This window comes from Phodopus roborovskii, unplaced genomic scaffold (assembly GCF_943737965.1).
Source record: "Phodopus roborovskii unplaced genomic scaffold, PHOROB, whole genome shotgun sequence".
Classification (NCBI taxonomy): Eukaryota; Metazoa; Chordata; class Mammalia; order Rodentia; family Cricetidae; genus Phodopus; species Phodopus roborovskii.
The window spans coordinates 19,720,600-19,739,700 of record NW_026126571.1 but is presented as its reverse complement, the minus strand read 5'-3'; the positions used below and the strand labels follow the sequence as shown (position 1 = coordinate 19,739,700).

The 19,101-nt window shown below is 50.5% G+C and overlaps 1 protein-coding gene across 1 annotated transcript in view; it reads left to right on the top strand.

Moving 5' to 3' along the window:
• Window positions 1-19,101, top strand: part of LOC127235883 (probable ubiquitin carboxyl-terminal hydrolase MINDY-4) — a 69,002-nt gene that overhangs the window by 19,186 nt on the left and 30,715 nt on the right. Inside the window, exons 7-12 of the mRNA XM_051203270.1 lie at window positions 1,814-1,930; window positions 2,911-2,999; window positions 10,917-11,018; window positions 12,392-12,455; window positions 13,380-13,445; window positions 18,601-18,668. Coding sequence (XP_051059227.1) covers window positions 1,814-1,930; window positions 2,911-2,999; window positions 10,917-11,018; window positions 12,392-12,455; window positions 13,380-13,445; window positions 18,601-18,668 — 506 coding nt within the window. The remainder of the gene's footprint in view (window positions 1-1,813; window positions 1,931-2,910; window positions 3,000-10,916; window positions 11,019-12,391; window positions 12,456-13,379; window positions 13,446-18,600; window positions 18,669-19,101) is intronic.

Here is a 19,101-nt window from a genome sequence, read left to right as displayed (position 1 = left end):
AGGAGCTTTCCAGCCAGGATCCAGAGGAAAATCTAGGAGTGCCTGGAGATACAGGCAACTTCTTTCTGGTCCCACTTACCTGTGTGTACTTAGCACATAGACCCTGATGTAAAAGATTTATCTTGAGATTTTGTTTCCCCTTCCCTTCTTTGCTCCTGTCTGTTCCAGCTTTTGAAGCCACAGAGGGCTAGGCGTGTGGAAGGGACCCCAAAGTGGGGCACCATGCTCTGACCATCCACAGTCATAGGGCGGTGGTCCTCTGGACAAGCATTTCCATTTGGTGCTGAGCCCTTGGAGGCCTCCAGAGACTGCTCAGCAAGGGTTGTCACAAGCCAACCCGAGAGAATGACTCTCAAAGATGGGAGATGACAGGGCTCAGGCTTCTGTGCTGTTAAACATACTGTGGTGTCCTGGAGCTGTCATTGGCTAAGAGGATTTCAACGGGGTCCACCCAGAAGAGCTGAGTCTTCAGTTCTCAGGCTGTTGGAAGAGCATTCCAAGCACACTCAGGGTTTCACTTGGCACAGAAGGGGAGCCAAGCCCTGCTGGACGAATTCATTTATTCAGTGTGTTGTCGGCCACATTTGATGACATGTCTATGTCACGGAGATTCCTTGTACTAAGGGAAGAGATGGAAGAATTGATTGTAGTTGATAGCCATCCAGGTCCCCCAGAGGAGCCTGACCTTGAGAACAGGCTCCAGGAAGGGGCTGGAGACCAGCCTGCTGGTCCTAGAGGCCTCTTGAGGTTTTGGAGTACCTCACCCCAGGTTGTAAAGCAGTGATGGAAAGCCATGGACCATCATTGGAAGCAGAGGGTGGGGCCCATCAGCATGAAGCATTGGTATTGCAAAGCAGACAGAGATCCTTGGGTTACCAGAAAATGAACCACAAACTGAATATCCTCTGATGTCTAGAGATTTGGGAGAACTGAAAGAATGGCGACATGGCCTTGGGAGGTGGTAGGAAGCCCCCTGGGTGGTGGGGTTTTCCATAAGATTTAAAGGGAGGTCACTTATAGGTGGCATCCTAGAGGGAATATGTTTTTTACAGAAAGCTAGAGAACATGCTTTTGACTTTGCTCAGGGTTCTGGTCTCTTTTGCAACTACTCATACCTGCTGCTGTGATGTAGAAGCAGCCATAGGCAAAGTTTAAACAATGCCAATTGTGGTGTGCTAATAAAACTTTATTTACAAAGCCAGGTAGGTGTCAGATTTAGTTTATGGACTACAGTTTGCCAACTTTGTGCCAGAATTGTGGCTCTGAAACCTTACTACAAAGTGGAGTTACTTGAGGCAGCTTAAAATCTGATAATGGGGTTAAGGTAGAAAGCCATGGCTTTCATTCTTAGCACACTAAAAAGACCAAGCAAATCTATGGATACTGGCCTCTCGTCCTCAGGAATGTGGATTCAATTGACCTGGCCTATGGCCTGTATCTGGATTATTTTTAAGTACTACTAGGTAATTTTAATGTGAGGTCAGGCTGGAAAACTTACAGTCTTTCTGATGGAGGATCCGAGGCCCTCCAGAGTCCCCAGTGAAGCCAAAGTTTTATATTTCAAAGTCTGTGTAAGGCAAACCTTGGCCCATGTTAGAATGGGCTGGTGTGATTTACAGATACTCCAGAGGTAAGGAGGCCCTTAAGGTCAGGTTTATCTTCCTCAAATATGAGAAGAATGGGCTTGCAAAATAGAGACCACTGTGAGAAAATGCACTTTCTAGAACCCACGACCAACTCCTGCAGGGCCTGTGCTACAAGCCTTGTTATTATTTATTTTACTAACAGCCAATGGTATGCTTTTCCCTCCCAGGAGGTGAAGACCCTTCTGTTCGGCTCTACCTTTTGCTGCTTCAGTGAAGAATGGAAACTTCAGAACTTTTCTTTCAGTGACACCGCCTCATTAAAATACGGCATCGTGCAGAACAAGGCAGGTTGCTCTTGGTGTCCCCAGGGACCCTTCTGGGTTGTCCCTCATGAAGTAGGGATGTCATTCACATGGTGACCTCTGAGAGTACCAGTGGGATGATCTGGCCTACCCCACAGTTGCCAGGATATCACTTGTTGCAGGCAGTTAAGATCTGGTTGCTAGAGTGAGGAGAGCCATTTTGACCCTTGCTGGGGGCATTCTAGCCAAACTCACTTCCTCTGATGCTGGGATGTCAACATGAGAGACCGTAAGGTGGCCTTGAACATGCTTGGAAGCTTTGAGAGCCTTCGTAGGTCAAACCTTGGGAGAAGCTGGGAGTTTCACAGGTAGAGCTGGAGAGGGTCGCTTTTGGAGAACGGAGGCACACGGGTAGGGAGGACGTTTCAGGAAATGCCAGGGTATCATGTGTGTAGAACTGGTGTAGGAAGAAGGTTTTGGCTGTTACAGAGCCAGAGATAGGTAGTGGAAGCTTGGCACCTGCTGTGGACATATTCAGCAGGATAGTCTCTAGAAAGACATGACAATGTTCCCACTCTGAGGCCAAGGGCTGCAGGAGATCTCCACCAGGCACATTTCTCCATTGTGGAGCCACCCCTGCCTCTGCTGCCTGAGGAAGGACCCCGAGATTACCAGCTTCTGCCTCCCTCTGTGGTGTGGCCAAGCTCAGATCCTCTCTTACTATAGCTTAAGGGTTTCCTGACTTATTGCTCTGACAATCCTTGGACATGGTGGGAACTCTCTGGCTGACTGAAAACCCATGGTGGTGTCCCTAACATCACACCTGACTTTGTAAATAGTCACCTTGATCGCATGAGGAAGGATCTACAACTGACCTCTTCTTCTAGCAGGGTGAGGCGTAGAAGTCTGCATTTAGACAGGTCACCTTGCTGAAGATCCCTGGACTGGGGCTGGAGGCTGGTGGGTGCAATGGACAGCTTCTTGGGGCCATTTCACTGGTAGTGACACGTGTTTCTCTGCAGGGTGGTCCCTGTGGTGTTCTGGCAGCTGTCCAAGGCTGTGTGCTGCAGAAACTCCTGTTTGAAGGAGGTAGCAGAACCAACTCTAATCTGTAAGTCGGTGCTTATCTCCCTTTCCAAGGCTTCTCTCGGGTGTCCAGAATAAATAAGCAAGGGAGCGTGGGCGTTCCCTGATAGTTCCCATCTCCTGGAGGTCACCGCAGGTGAAGGAAGCTAGCTAGCAGGGCTTCCATTGATCTGGTTAAACGGACATGGTACTTTTGCTTCTAGGAGCAGGCAAGGTTGGTCAGTCATGTTTTGCTCCACATGGCAAGTAACTGAAGGCAGCTTTGCAATGTTGCCCACCTCCTCAGACCCCCTCCTCACCCATAAGCATCTGCTGACCCTCTTTACTAGGGCTCCCTCCCTTGTTCCCTGCTTATCGCTTCTCTGTCAACAGCCAGAACCGCACTTTCCAGCCGACTTCACTGCGTCTGACTTTCTCCCCTTTGTGGCTGCGTTCACACATAAAGTATGTGTACCTGGGTGTCCCTGCTCATCTGCATGTCGTCAACACTCCTAGAATAACTGTGCAGTGAGGGAAGCCAGTGCTTTCTCTCCCTCCTCCCACCAGAGATTAGTCAACCGAGATTGGCTATGGATTTCTGGTGAGGCCAGCGCTGCCGATGCTGTCCAGAAGCACTTGCCATTCCTGATGTGACAGTATCTGCTGAGTTTGGAACCCCTGCGCCCTCAGCAGGGCCCTTGCCTGTTTCCCTTCTTAGCTGTGACCGTAAACCATGGGACTGTGATAGAAGTACCCTTCCCCTCATCTCTGCCGGGATTGAACAGGAGAGCCACACACATAGACAGGTGGTGACAGGGTCATGAAGTTGCCGGAGGGTGGTGAGCAGGCTCCCTGCAGGTACATTTGAACCCTCCTGATGTCTGCAGAAGAAAGGAAGCTCCTTATTCTCCATCGTACAGACGTGTCATACTTTAGTTCCTCTAACGTTTCCTGCCTCTCAACATATACCCTCCAGCTTTTTCCCTGACCAAGCAGGTTTGTAAGGAGTACGGTTTTATGACATCTCCCATCACAGGTTGTCTGCTGGCCCCTGTAACCACCCTGTCAAGGACAGCCTTCCCTGACCTCCAGGGACGGTAAACCCATGCCCTGCCTCTAATTACGCCATCACTCACTGTACTCTTGTACATTGGTGCAGTTATGTGTCTGCCTCCTTGCAAGGACCTACTTCCCTGAGCTGCCTGGTCCATGGGCTGGTGATTTTGGGAGGTTCTTCTGTATGTTGACAGTCCACTGTGTTGGAATCTAGCACAGTGCCTGGCCCACGGGACAGGCCCTTAGGATTTTTGAAGAATGACTGAATGAACAATGGATGAGCTGTCCAGACAAACAGGGAGGGGATGCAGAATGGTATTCCAATAAAGAGAACAGGATGTGCAAAGGCCCTAGGGCAGGGAGAACAGAGGTTGCCTGAGGTGGCAAGGGATGGGGTAAGGCCAGGCAACCACAAGGGCCTATGGGCCTTTGGGACTATCAAAAACTTTGAGTGCGCCTTGGCCCTGGCTCTCGCGAGTGATGTCTTATGACTCATGTCAGCCCAAAGCGCCTTCAGAGCCTCTTCAGATCCTTCCCTTTGGACTTTTGGAGGAGTTATACACAGAAGGTTTCCCAGTAGTTGGGATGCTGTGCCGAAGTTCCAGAAGTGGGATGCTGCCCTGATATAAGCTGTCTTGGTTTCTTATAGCCCACAAGGGAAGGGAGCCAGAGCTCTGAAGGCTGGAGGCCCCTCAGGTTGGAACCTGCCAAGGGGTGGGAGGTGACACTCTCCTTCACCGGCCTCACATTGTTTAGCCCCTGTCAAACCTTCCCTAGGCCTAATCTGCACACTCCTGCATAGGCAGCTATACTGGGGCTGTGCTGGGGAGAGGAGCAGGAAGACATGTAGCCTTGGCTTAGAGCTCCTGTGTGCTGTGATCTGAGAAAGAAAGTAGGTTCATCTGGACAAAAACCAAGAGTCCAAGCCTGCTGCATTCGCATGTGGGACCTGGGTCATGCTGGGCGCTGAGGGGACGCACACACCTGGGAGGAGGGGGGGGGAAGTGCTGTTGGTGATTATGTGATGTATTGCATTGTGTTCTGCATGGGAGCTGTAATGTTGGGGGCTTGTGTTGTATGGGGCTTGTGCGGGGGAAGGTTGTATTGTGTGTGGGGCTGTGCTATATATTTGAATTACTGCATGTAGGTTGCATTTTGTTAGGGAAGCTGTGGTGTGTGTGTGTGTGTGTGTGTGTGTGTGTGTGTGTGTGTGTTATATTATGTATGGGTTGTAGTACATTGAAGGGGTTGTGCTGTGTGGAGATTATATTTGTATGGGAGTTAATACAATCTAGAAAAGTTGCATTGCACGTGGGAAGGTATTGTATGTGTGTGAATTTTGTTTTATGGGATAATTGTGCTCTCTTTGGAGGGTGTATTATATGTAGGATTTTGTGTTGGATGTGAGGCTTATCTTGTGTGTGAGGTATGTTGCATGAAGGTTTTAGTATACAAATTATATTGTGTGAGAGTTGTGCTTTGGGGCTGTGTTGTGGGTTATTTAAAAGTTGTATTGTATGTGGGCTGTGTGGTGTGAGGGTTGTGTTGCATGGGGGATGTGTTGCATGTTGAAGTTGTGCCGTGTTGGAGGGTGTTTGGGTGGGTTATGTTATTTAAGTGGGTCATGATTATAGGAGGATGTGTTGTGTTATATCAGTGGGTCACATTCGGTGTGGGGTGGGTGATTGTGTATGTGTGGGTTATGCTGTGTGAGGGTTGTGTTGTGTAAGTAGGCTTGTGTATGGTTCATAATATGTGAATGCATGATATAATTATGTAGAATCTGCCTGTGGAAGGTGATGAAGCTCCCTTTCTTTGGGCCTAGTAGTTCTGGATGCTGCCCATTATCCCTCTGCATCCCACATCCCTGTGGTCCTGAGGCTAAGGGCACAGGGTGTCCCTTCCTACGTGGTGAGAGGAAGCAGGAACACCTGGCTCAGCTCTCTGAAGTCCAAGGAAACTTTGAAAGGAACGGTGGAGGGGTGATCTGTAAAAGCTCTAAAACCCTCCCAGCGGGTCAGCATGTACTCCTCCTGGCCAGAGGGCTCTCGGTAAGGGCACTGCCACACTCCCTGGTCTCCTACCAGGGGGACGGTGCCACTGCCTTAGGCAGCCAGTTAGGGCTGGGGACGAGAACCACGGGGGACACAGGGCTTAGTCCTGATAGCACAGAGCAGGGCACTGTTCTGGGAGCAGGAGGAGGTGGGAGGGTGCCATGTGCAGCTTGCCTCTGCCTTGCTCATGTTCTGCAGGTTGAAGGCTACAGTAGGCATCTTTGTTCAGTGGGTGTGGTGTGTCCTGAGGGTGGAGGGAGTCAGTGTGCCAGGGGTGAGGTGGCAGAGGGCACAGGAGCTGGTCAGGACCTGGGCTACAGTGGTGGTTGAGGGCTCACATCTCTGAGTTAGTAAACACCCTCCTCAGGTTGCACTCCTTGAGAAAATGCAGACAGAGCCTTAAAAATAAAAACCCTCCAGGATCATGAAAGTGAAATTCAGCCCATCACAGTATGGGGGGGGGGAAGCAAGCCCCGCAGACGGAGAGATGCTAGCTCAGGGTCAAAGTTGGCACCATTGCTGAGCCAAGACTGGCCTGTGACATCTTGCCTGTCACAGCATGTCGCTGCACACTAGAAGCAGTGGGGAGCAGAGATGGCAGGAGAAGGAGATGAGGCTGCTTGAGTTGGAAGCAGCTGATGGATGCTCGGCACTCTTTAGGTTCTCTGTGCACAAAGGGCTTTCTTAACAGAGCCTCCCCCCCCCCCAGTTTTACAAAAAAAAGCTAGTGCAGAGGAGCACAGACAACTACTGTGCAGTCAGGTGTGTGTGTGAGCAGTGGTGGTGTGGGTACAGTTATGTATGTTTTAGATCTCCAGCTTGAGTGACTTATGTACTTGGTACTGGTGGATAGAGTCATCCATGTTCCTGCCTAGGCTGTGTGTGCTCGGTAGCTTTGAGGCCTGACTGGTCCCATTTCACTCTGGAATTCCACATTTGTAGAAACTGCCCAGCTTAATAAGAGCAGGGTTGGGGCGGGGAGGAAGACAAGCTCCTCTTTTGACTTGGAACTGTGATGCTTCTCAGGGCACTCTGCCAGCCCAAGGATCCTCCACACGTGCAGCTCCTAGGCTGGGTTCTTGCACAGCGGGTCTGAAGGACCCATGGAAAGGGACAAGGTTCTAGGAGAGCAGAGCTGAGGGTGGGTGGCCCCTTCAGGGAAGCCAGGCAGAAATAAAAGCTGCTTGGCGGGGCCATGTGTTTTCTGTGGGGCTGTCTGGCCTCATTACGACTCAGTCCATCAGGCTGGCAGCTGCCTCGCCTCAGTTAGCCCGACAAAGCCAGGCGGCAGGATGCGGTGTTTTTCCACTGGACTGGAGCTATGCAGCTTGGCTCATCCCCTCCAGGCCCCAGGAGAGCCCAGGGGTTGGAAAGGCCTTTAGAGGCTGGCCGGAATGCAGAGAGGGGATCTGGGATATTGTCTTCTTATCATACTTTCTTTGTGAAATCGTGGGACCTGAAGTCCATGACAGGAGCATCTGTCTTGGGTGCTTAGATACAAGGTCCCTGTGGCCCCCAGCAAGTCAGCCCTCTACCCTCCCTCAGAGGGGCGGAAATGAGGGAATCATGGCCTGGACACACTGTCCAGCTTCATCCAGAATGTTCTATAGACATAATTCACGTGGGTACATTTTTGGGGCACTGGTGCAATTTGTCTTGAGATAATTAGGGTAGAAGCACCTGCTTTTTTTCTGAGACACGAGCAGACATAGGCTTCCCACCCAGCCCTCCCCAGGCATTTCAGTCTGTACTTCTGGAGGAACTAGACTCTTGTAGAAACTTCTGCTCTAAGAGCCTGGCCAGGGGCCAGATTCCTGGTGGGAATGTGCTAAATATGTGTCTGGTGTCTAGGCAATGTAGGATCTTCTCTGTCACCAAGCGATCACCAGTGAAGCTATCGCCCAGATACTGGAGAGGGTCAAGTTCTGGCTATGTTGGCAGATACAGGTGACCCATCTTTTTGCTGTCATGTTTGGGATAAGTGAACGTTTGTGTGTGTGTGTGTGTGTGTGTGTGTGTGTGTGTGTGTGTGTGTGTGTGTGTACAGAGAGCCCTGACAACTCTGGGTAACTTAAATGCAGAACAGCAAGACTGAGGAAGCTGTGGGGCTCCCTGCTGCCAGGGAACCAGATACTGACCCCAGACTTGTTGACTGCTGGTCACTGCACTTTTTGTGATCTACTATACTATCTAGGCAATGAGGTCTCAATGGAGAAGGCCAGAATGAAGTGGGAGCTTCAGATGCTTCTAATTAGAAGCTGATTTGATGAGCGAGGAATCTAGAAACAGGCCAGCTAAGAGAGGCTGCAGGCAATGCCAGTGGGAACAGGGAGATGCTGGCCCAGGAGCACGCTGTCTTGATTGTGTGACAAGATGCTTGACAGATGGGCTGCAAGGCAGGCGGCAGTTCCTAAAACCGTGATTAGCTCGACTTTGCTTTCCCATTCTCTCCTTCCCTCTTTCCTCCCTGTGACTTGGATACATCAGTTCATTTCAAGACTTAGTTCTTCATTCTTAAAGAGGGTGATATAGTGCTGAACTCCTGTTTTTTGAAATGATACGTATAGAGTGCTTATCATCAGTGCCAGGCACTTGCTAAGGACTCCTGTGCTGGTTTCTAATATCTTGAATGATGGGCTGGAGGGATGGCTCAGTGGTTAAGAGCACTGGCTGCTCTTCCAGAGGACCTGGATTTAATTCTCAACACCCACATGGCAGCTTACAACTGTCTGTAACTCCAGTTCCAGGGGATCTGACACCTTCGTATAGACATAAATGCAGACAAAACACCAATGCACCTGGAAAAACAATCTTGAATGTCACTGCATTGAAAGGTTTGCAAGCAAGGATTGCCTCAAGCTCGGTGCTCAGATGAGGTCCCCATGACCCCTAGACTGCAGGTTTCCCAGCATTAGGTGTTCCAGGCAGTGAGCTTCTGTTCAGGCAAGCTTTTACACAGCTCCTACCAGGTGAGGCTTTTAATCTGGGCTGACGCGGGGTCATTGTGGGAAGAGATCCCACCTTGAACGTGGGTGGTCTAGGAGAGAATAAAACTCAACGGGAGGAGGGGGGAGTGGCTGTAACTGCAGAGCAGAGGTGAGAAGGTAGATGTGAGATGCAGGCATGCAGTGAGTAACCATAGCTGTCATTCGGAGCGCCACCAAGCCTGTTTGTAGTTTCTGAACCCAAAGACTTAACGTCTAACCCTCTCACCTGTTGTTTGCCAGTCTCTACCATCCAGGCAGCTTTGTCCCTGGCATGGCCTCTCCTGAAACCCAGAGAAATGTTTTGTCAATGTTATTTTCCTAGCAAGTGCTGACCTGGGTTGGTGCTCCTAACAGCTTAGGCCATCCTGTTTGGCCATGATATGGTCCCCATTTCCTGTGAGAAATATGGCAGGCTTCCTGAGTTTGAGGAGCATCCGGCGGTCACTGGTTTATTTGCTTCCATGCTGAGCCTCATTGCTCATCTTGCTGCCTCCACAGCCTTGTTGGTGCGGAGCTCCATGTCAGTAGGTGTCAGGTGAACCCCTCGTCTGTGGCATCCGTGGCCGGGTTCATATGCATGCAGTGTCTTGTTTAAGGCTCCCAACCCTGAGGGGAGCTCAGTGTCGCTGTCAGTTCCTAAATGGGGAAACGGAGGCACCACTGTGTCTTGTCACCTTTAATTTAAGTAATTAGATTTTCATTTTAAATAACAGCCTGGCTGTAGATGCGTGGCTCCGGGTCCCACCATAGTAGCTGTTTACTGGTGTCCTGGTTTCTCCCCTCTTGCCCTGGCAGGAGGGGCCGATTCCAGCACTCTCTCTCACACATCTCAGTGTGGAGGTCAGGCATTTTTTGGTGAGTGAAAACCTGGACGTCTCCTGGGTGCATCCTTTGCCCTGCCCCCAGAAGGTCTTCAACTCGTTGGTTAGGAAGAGATTTGAGCCAGCTTCTGCAAGAATGTAGGGAGATCCACTGAGCACAGAGGAAAGCCAGGAGCACAGCACGGAGGAGCCCTGGAAATGTCAAGTGGAAAGAAATGGCTATATTTGGCTGCCTTCCTCCCTCTTATTCGCACTGTGTCCCAGGAACTTCTTAGTCACCATTCTTATTGCAGGACGGCTCCGTGGCTTTAGATGTGGTGACTGGCTGAGCTTCCCAAAACTACCCTGCGCCTACACGATGGTGCTCTGTGTCCTGCTTCTCCATCCAACCTTCCTCTCCTGTGCCTTCCCCACGCCCCGCCCCCGAGGTCCATCCTGGCAGCCCTTCTCGTCTCTGCAGTGTATGCCAGCCCACTTTGTCTGATGCTTTGCACGAACCTCACAGCCTCTCAAGGGGTCTGAGGAGGGGCAGCCCCCATCACAGCATGACCGCTGCTGCCAGTCACATGTGTGGTACCACCCATAGCCATCCCTCAGTCTGACTTCCTCACCCATAAGCTCATTTACATAGCCAGCTAGTTAGGGCCCTGGCTTCTGACAATTTGTAGTCTCCTCCGCCCCCAGCTCTTGGGACTGCTAAGGTCAGGGCAGGATAGTGTCTCACATCTGCCTGTTGTGGCAGGGGTGCCAGCGTATTCTTGGCCCTGTCGGAATGAGAAGTCCTCTTATAGCTCATGTCCAGACCTCGCCAAGCCTCTGAGGTCCTCATTGCTCCATGGGTAATATTCCTTTTCCAAATTTCAAGACCCTCCCTCAAGGTTCTTCCTGTGGTCCTTCTCTGTAGAGCCTGCAGACTCCGAAGTTTAGCTAGGCCTGCTAAGGAAAGAGGAGCCATGTGCAGAGGGGTCACCTAAACATGTTCCATGGGGCATGCCTGTTGTGCTCAGTGTCTTCATGAACCTAAACTTGTACCTTTTCTCATTAGCCGACTGCAGCCCTCAGATGCCCAGAGAACCCACTGCCTTGCCATGGCCATTGCAGACATCCTATGGCGCGCTGGAGGCAGAGAGAAAGCCGTGGTTGCACTGTAAGTGGTCCTGGGCATTCACTTCCCAACTCGTTCCAGCCCAGCTGATGGTGGAGGCTGTCCTGGTCCTGGACAGAGAGTCTGCATGCTGGGCGGCTGGGCTCTGCTGATGTCTAAGCTCCAGACTCAGGAAGGAGGGGGTGTTCCTGCCTGCCTACCACCCAGGACTTGGGAAGCACAGGCCCAAGATTGTGAGCCAGGCACTCAGTTTCCCTCAGCGTTTCCCTGATCCCGAGGCCACAGGCTGACTCAGCTGTGACATCATGAGTCTGGATCACCATCCGAGTCCCCAAAGCATACTTCTACTTGTGTCACTTGGACCTTATACCAATGAGAATGAGATAGAGAGATGAGGGACAGAGGTTACAACCTAGATGCTGGATTCTGTTGCCTTGATGGCAGCTCCATCCTGCCCCAAAGTCCCTCAGGTAGCCTTATGGGCTTCATCCTTGCCCCTCAGGCTGGAAACATCACTTTGCCCCAGCTCTGTGGTGAACCTTTGGTAAGGGAGGTGTTTTGGGAACCAGTTTGGTTACTTTAGCACGGTACTTAAGAAAGGGGCCTCTCTAAGGCAGACTCTCCAAGCTGCTGCTTGTTGGATGTGTGACCCTGGGAATTGACCTCACCTCATTTATTGACTTGTTTAGAAAATGGGGGTGATAATAACTTAGTGACTGTGAGAACTAAAGAGTAAGTATAAATAAATGATATGTATTACATATAATAACGTTATCAGTATGAATCATTTATTAATGTAAATAAATGGTGGATAATAAACGTGATGTGCTTAGGGCAGTATCTGTGTATCACATCAGTTGTAGTTAGGTGTCTCAGCTACTGCCACCTGCTTTATGGCAGGCAGCTTATTAACCTTGACATCTATCTGTCTGGCAGCTCTCAGGAACCAAGAGAAGAAGGGTGGCGGTGTGTCCCAGTGACACCAGTGGCAAATGGGTCCCATCCCAAATCCTACTCTTAGTCAGGACTGCACTGGGCTGTGCACCTGGTGTGTTGCTAGGGGTTGTCTCAGTGGGTGGGGAGGCGTCTAAGAGGATGGCTGGAACCCTTGCCCTGAGTGATGACAGTGGCAGGCCAGCAATCCATCCGGCAGATGGATTTGCCAACTGTAAGGGAGAGGCAGGTCCCCTCCTGCCAGACACAGGCGTGGTTGTTTCAAGCTCACCCACCTCCCTTTTTCCATGCCCGGGACTCGTGGGTGAGTTCACAGCAGGGAAAATGAGAAGCCCTTGGCTCTGTTCTCTCTGGAGCTGTCACTCCTGTCGACATTTAGGTCATGGCACATGTGGGCTTGCTGGCTAGAGGGTGTGCCTTTCATCTGGTGGAGGACTTACGCACCTTCCTCTCCTTTTTAGGGCTTCAGGAACAGCACACTTCAGCCCAACAGGGAAATACAAAGTGGATGGAGTCTTAGAAACAGTACGGCTCTCTGGAAAACTCTCCTGCACCTTTGGCTTTGTTTGGGGACTGTCTCCTTTCATTTAAGTAAATCCTCCCCAGGCTGGGGCTGACTGGCCATCCCTAGGCCCCCAGAATCCTGCCCTTTGGGGGTAGGGGAGAGGTGGGGACTGGCGCTTGTCAGAGCTGGCTCAGCGGCTGAGAGGCCCAGAATCTCCTTGTAGCCTCCATGTGCCCAGGAGTAGAGGTGACCCTGGTGCCCTCAGTACCCGTGTGAGATGACCCTTGCTACGATGGCCTCCTGCCCCTCCTGTGTCTCCAGTATCTTTTCTAGGATTCTCATGGATGAGGAAAGACAATGGAATGTGGGAAGTGGGGAGGGGAATTGGTAGCACGAAGCAGCAGCCATGGGCCCAACCTAAGGCGAGGCCAGGGAAGAGGCAGGAAAGACGCGTATTGCTAAAAATGGAGGCACAGTGAAGATACTCAAAACCTTCTACCTCTTCACTATTTGTATTTTAGCTGATTCGTTTCCTATGACCCAGCCATGTACACATGTGACTTTGAACCCTCATTCAGGACCTTGCTAGATTGGATGTTTTCTGGAGATGTAGTTTTTTTTTTTTTTTTGCTGACCCGCTTGAGAACAGTCTGTGGCGATTTGACCTGGCCTGGCATGGTGACATGGAGAAGTGATTCTTCCCTGCCATCTCCTCCTCTTTGTCCCGTCCTCAAAAGACAGGAAGCAGGATCCCTGTGTACAGTGGCAGGGGAGAGTGGGGGGAGCTCTAGAGGAGCTCACCCAGCATTGCTAGGCAGCCCAGAATCACAAGATTCTGCACTTTATTTATTTATTTGTAATAAAGCCAAGGCTACAGGGCCTGGCCCAGCAATGGGCACAGCCTCTGGGGACACATCGCTTACCCTGTGTGTGTTTCTTCACAGCTCACACTGTATAGTTTGACCTGCTCTGAGGACCTGGTGGCTTTCCTGCAGCAGAGCGTTCATCAGGTATGAGCATCAGTTTCCTTGGGAGCATGAGCATTGCTAGGCCTCCTAATTTCTGTATGGAAGAGGGTGGTAGGTGGAGTGGTGCCCCAGGGTCACCTCCACCCTGGGGTTGGCAAATAAACTGAGCAGAGTGTGCTGATGGAGGGTGCAGAGTGTGGGTGTGGACAGGAGACACAGTTTCCATGACATCTTTGCAGCGATCCCAAGGCCCAGGGAGTTGTACCAGTGTGGCTGTATCTGGTACTAGAAGCCAAGTTGAGGCTTGGCTTTCTAGGGCTTTCTCTAGAAAGTAGTAAGCAGCTACCCTGGATCAGCAGAGAGGGTTCTAGAACAAGCTGGGAGGTAACAAGAAAACAGCTTCCTGGGTGGGGCTGCAGGGGTCCCTTCTTGGCACAGGACCTTGCCAGTGTCCTGGGAAGGTAGGTCACAGGACCCTACAACACCTGGTTTGCTCCAGTCAACTGCACTTTACTATTGGCTAGAGCTTGGCTCCTGGCCTATGGCTAAGCTGGACAGGAAACGTAGGGGTCTTGTAATTTTCTGTGGTGTAAAGCACTATGGAGTGTGTGGATGACACATCCTACATTCCAGGGGCAAAGGACTTGGCTTATGAGATACTCAGCCTGGCTTTGGATCTTGCTTTTGACCCTGACTGGTCCTGAGACTTGGGTGCCATCCTGAAGCTTTCTGTATCTCATTTACTTCATCTGTCATGGCTGGATAGCAGCTAGGCTCTAGCTTCATGGTATGGGAATGTAACGAAGGAAGCTCTTTCTGGAGTAGTCTTGCACCAGAAGGTTAGGAAATGCTCAGGGGTGGGGTATAGGGGAAGGGGTGTTGAGTGGTGAGCCTAGGGAGGGAGATTGGCTGGAGGTGGGACCCAACTTGGAGTTCCCACTGTTAGATGCCCTTTCTCAGCACTTTCCCCTGAAGATGCTGAGGGTCTTGGCACAGCCCCAGCAGCATCCTGATCCTGACAGACAGATGTTCCCTGGGAAGGAAACAGAGTCCCACTCTAAGAATAACTGACGATAGGAGTGGCCAAGGGGCACTGGCCCTGCTGAAGCCCTTTAGTCCCAGAGCTGTCACTTCCCATTTTGGGCAGCTCAGGAGATCTTGGAGCCTGCACAGTCATCTTGGTTAGAGCAGCTTCCCGTTGTGTCTAGGCAGAGGGGTTGGTATTTGCCTCATCCCTTGTTCTCTCTATTTTTTTTTTTTCTTGGAATAACCTTGAAGGGTGTCTGCTAATGGCACAGTTCCCCACCCTTGCTGAGGGCAATGAGAATGTTGGCAGCAAGGGCTAAGAGACCGCCTGGGTTTACTGCTGGTTGCATGTGGCCATGGCCTTGGGGAAGCCCTGTTTCCTCGTCTAAAGATGGATGCTGGAGCAGCTGAATAGTTTCTAGAACTATTAAGACCCTTGAGAACCTGTGGGGAAATGCCTTCTACACAAAGTGCAGGCGCTCTGAGTGAACAGACCCAGGGCTGCCTGTGTCTGACAGCACAGCAGTGTGCCTAGGGGATACCTGTGGAAGGTTATCCCCTTAGGCAGATGGAGCATGGAGCTGCCCTAGCTGGGGAAGGAAAGTGATCCAGGACCAAGGAGGGGCCAGAATGCCCTCTGTGAGTCACTGCCCCTCTGATGGCTCTGTATCCTTGCCTGCAAGTAGGATCTCATGCCTCAACCCATGCCTTGGGGTTTCCATGAAGCCTGTTGCATGACAGAAACCATGAGAGACTTCGAAGAGAGAGGCTTGCTCTCAGGTGAGCCCCCCTTGGTCCCACCGATAGGCTCTAGGCATGCCTCTTTGCTCGCTATGGCTCCTTGGGGCAGCCAGTCTAGTCGATACCTGCCCCCCCCCATTCCTCTGGAAATGGTGCTTTCCCCCACAGCTTCATTGGTATTTTTGCTGGAAGCAATTGAGCCGCCTCAGCACTGAGCACACCAAATCCATTTTTCATGGCTGTGCTTAAGAGAGGTCCTCGTGCCAGGCGTGGAAATGCAGGCCACCACTGCCCAAAATAAACAGCCTCCATGTTGTTTTCATTCCTGTTCATCCCTTGAGAGGTGTCTGGTGGCCACAAGCCAGTGTGGAAGGCTTCTGTCCAGCTGCCCATTGGAATACCTTGGTGGGCTCATGTCTCTCCAGGGTCCCTTCTTCCCAAGTGGTACCAGACATTGTTCCAACCCTTAGCCACAGTTTCTGGCCCAGGTTGTCTTTCATGCCACCACGATGCCCTGGGGCCTCCCAGTCTTGGCAGCTTGAATCTGATGAGATAATGTTAATAAATATTTTTTAAAAGCAAGAAGGAATATTGGTGCCATTCAGTTGTGTTCTGAGAGGGCAAAAAGGCCAAGTTGGGTTGGGTTTCCTACTCTCTGGGGGCCCAAAGCAAGCACTCTCTGCGTTGTCCTCGTGGGACCATGCCACACTGCACAGTAACAACTTCTCACTGTGCATTGTGAGCTCAGCTTCAGTGACTTGCATACTGCTATACTGCAGCCTGCAGGGTGATAGGCCCCACAGGCTTGGCTGGGGAGACAGATTCTAAAGCTGAGGCTCCCACTACACAAAGAAGAAGACCATGGTAGAAGGGGGGGGGCATGGGTGAGCTTGGTGACTCTCTGCAAGGTTGCATCAAAGCTGCACGCAGGATCTGCCATCCAAGTCCTGCCAAGCTCGGGTCACCTGAGTGGGGACAACAGCATGGCTTTGCAGCTGTCACATCCACAGCAATTGTCTTTGAGAGCGTGCACCATAAATAACCCAGGAAATCTGCAAGGCAGGGTCTTAGTCTTCGTTGTAGAAGCCACAGCACCAAATGCCTGGTTTGAGGTCACAGGATTTAGATGAGGTTGAGTGAAGCATATTTATAAAATGGGTGGTGTTTATAAAAAGGGGGCTCTCTGGTCCCCTCTAGCCGGCACCTGGGCCTTTGCACTTTGCTTGCATGAAGCAGCGGTCACTTATCTTCTTGTTGCCTTTTGGACTTCTGTTAGACACCGCACCCCCAAAAATCCCTCTCTGAACCTCCCAGGCCTTCCTGCGTTTTTTCAGAGGAGCTGGCAACCCTGTTCTGGATGAGCCGTTCTCCACACTTTGCAAGTTTTGTTTTTTTTTTTTTTTCTTTTGTCTTTCTGAGTCACCCCCACTGAGCAGACACATACTCAACTACTTCTTAGGTAGCCCCTTAGTAGAGACCAGACTCTTGTATTGTTTATTTTGGAAACAGGGTTCTCTTTATACAGTCCAGGTTGGCCTCACAACCATTTATAGCCCACAATGGGCCTGAGCTTGCAATACTCTCTCTCAACCTGCCAGTGCTGAGATCACAGATGTACACTATTGTGCCTAGAGGGAACATGCTCACGGTGCAGGAACTTCACTCTGTTATGTTTCCATGATCAGTTAGCTGACGATGGGAATTATGGGGTGAAAACAAAGCCTGTCCTTTGAAGGAAAGATAACTTTATTAGAACCTTGAGCTGTCATAGTTTCCGAACTGGAATACTATATTTGATTCTGAGTTTCTTGGTGGCCGAGGAAGAAATGAAAATGTACTCAGTTACATCATTCTTGTTGAAATAGCCATTTCTCCTTTTAGCTTTAAGTCCAGAAATTATTGTTGATGTACAAAGAGCATCTTCAGACACAGTTCTTCATGCCCTAAGTGAGATGAGTCAGATTTCAATAGTGGTGTGGGCCTGGAAACCTGACTCTCCATCTCTGTAGACCATTGTCCTAGGTTTCTGTTGCTTTGATAAAATGCCATGACTGATACAATTTGGGGAGGGAAAAGGTTATTTTGATTTACAACTCTCAGGTCATACTGTGTCATTGAGGGAAGTCAGAAGGCAGGGGCCTGGAGCAGGAATAGAAGCCATAGAAGAATGCCCCTTATTGGCTTCCTCCCTGTGGCTTGCTCATTCTGACTTCTTATTTTGGTTTTAAACATTTAAAATTTTTACTTTTATCCATCTTATTGAAAATATTCTTTTCTCACATAGCATCCTGATCATATTTCCCCTCCCTCTAATCCTCCCTGCCTTCCCTCCCATCCGGACCCACTCCTTTTCTGTCTCTCATTGGAAAAGAACAGGCTTCTAAGAAATAATAATAAAATATGTTATCAATCATCAGTCAACAGAATGCCCTACAGACTTCCTACATACAGGCAATCTGGTGAGGCATTTTCTCATTTGGGCATTTTCTCATCAGATGTCTCTAGCTTGTGTCAAGTTGCCAAATGCCAAAACAACATGACAACAACAGTGAAAAGTAACGAACACAGCTGTGGTCCTTGGGATAATGGGGCAGGTGGGTAGTACAGAGCCAGAAGTGTACCATAGTGTACTAGAGCCACTGTGGGTGGCAGGCAGGCCCAGCTCTAAAATGTAGTGTACCAGAGCCACTATGGGTTCCAGGCAGGCCTTCCTCTAAGTGTTTTACAACTTGCTGTAAGCAGAGACTCCTACTTTATCTGTAGTTTACATTGGAGAAAAGTGGATAGGGACCAGAAAGTTCAGAAATACTTCTATAGACTTGCTGCTGGCTCAAAGTAGCAGAGCCAGGAGGGCAGGAGGAGAGAGTAAGATGCAAAACAGAGGAGATGCAGCATCAGTAACATTTTAGTATCATATAAATCAAACCCAGAGAACCAACATTGTGTATTTTAAAACCCTTTTATAATAGTAACTTTGTAACAAAGGTGGGCACTCCCTAGTTTGCTGTGGATCCCAGCCCTGTTTTACTTGCTGACTGCATAGCTCAGGTATTCTGTATGGAAGCTGGGAGGCCTTAGATCTCCACTGTTGCACAGGAGCTGGGCGGCCTCCTTCTCTGGGAGAGGGCAATAATAGCAGAGCTCAGCCCCCTTCTGTCAGGGTCAGAGGTAGCAGTGGTCCCAGAATGGAGCCTAGCTCCTGGGCTTTGGTGCCCAGGCCTTGGGACTCAGTTCTGTGCTCCTCTGTCCTTTAAAAGGCTTGGCTAAGAAGGTCTGAATGGGACATATTCTCCATGGCTACCGACTAACCTCTGTGACTGGGCTGGAAGCCATGAAGCCATGGTTCTGGCAGGCTTTCCCCCAGATAAGGCCGCACAGGTGACTCGGGGTGGCGATATGTGTTTGACAGGTCCTCTTTCTTCCTCCTCAGTTTGAAGTGGGACCCTATGGTTGCATCCTGCTCACCTTGTCTGCCATCCTGTCCAGGTCCTTGGAGCTGTGAGTATCTATCTCCCTTCATTCCAGGGCAGGGCTGTCTGGCTTGTTTCCTAGACAGCATTAGAAGTAGCAAGGAGGGAGAGCTGGCTGAGGTGCAGAGAGCAGTTACAATCTATCTACACATCTTCCTGGGCTTACCTTCTCTGTTGCCTTCCCATATGCGTGCTAGGGACAGCAGGGGAGGCCCCCTTCCTCCCTCAAAGAGCTCCCATGCAACTGCAGTACCAGCAGGCTTGAGCACTCAGTGAGGTTCCCTTGACACACGTGCAGGGGTAGGTAATGGAGGCAGACCTGGGCATTGCCATTGGGGAACCAAGCAGATTAATAGCACATGAATTGTCTGTGAAGTACCATCGATTGATCCTCCATTCCTTCCAAGCAGAGGCATGTCTAGGGTGTGGAACCCTGGAGGAGGGAGTGTGGTTGGGAGTAG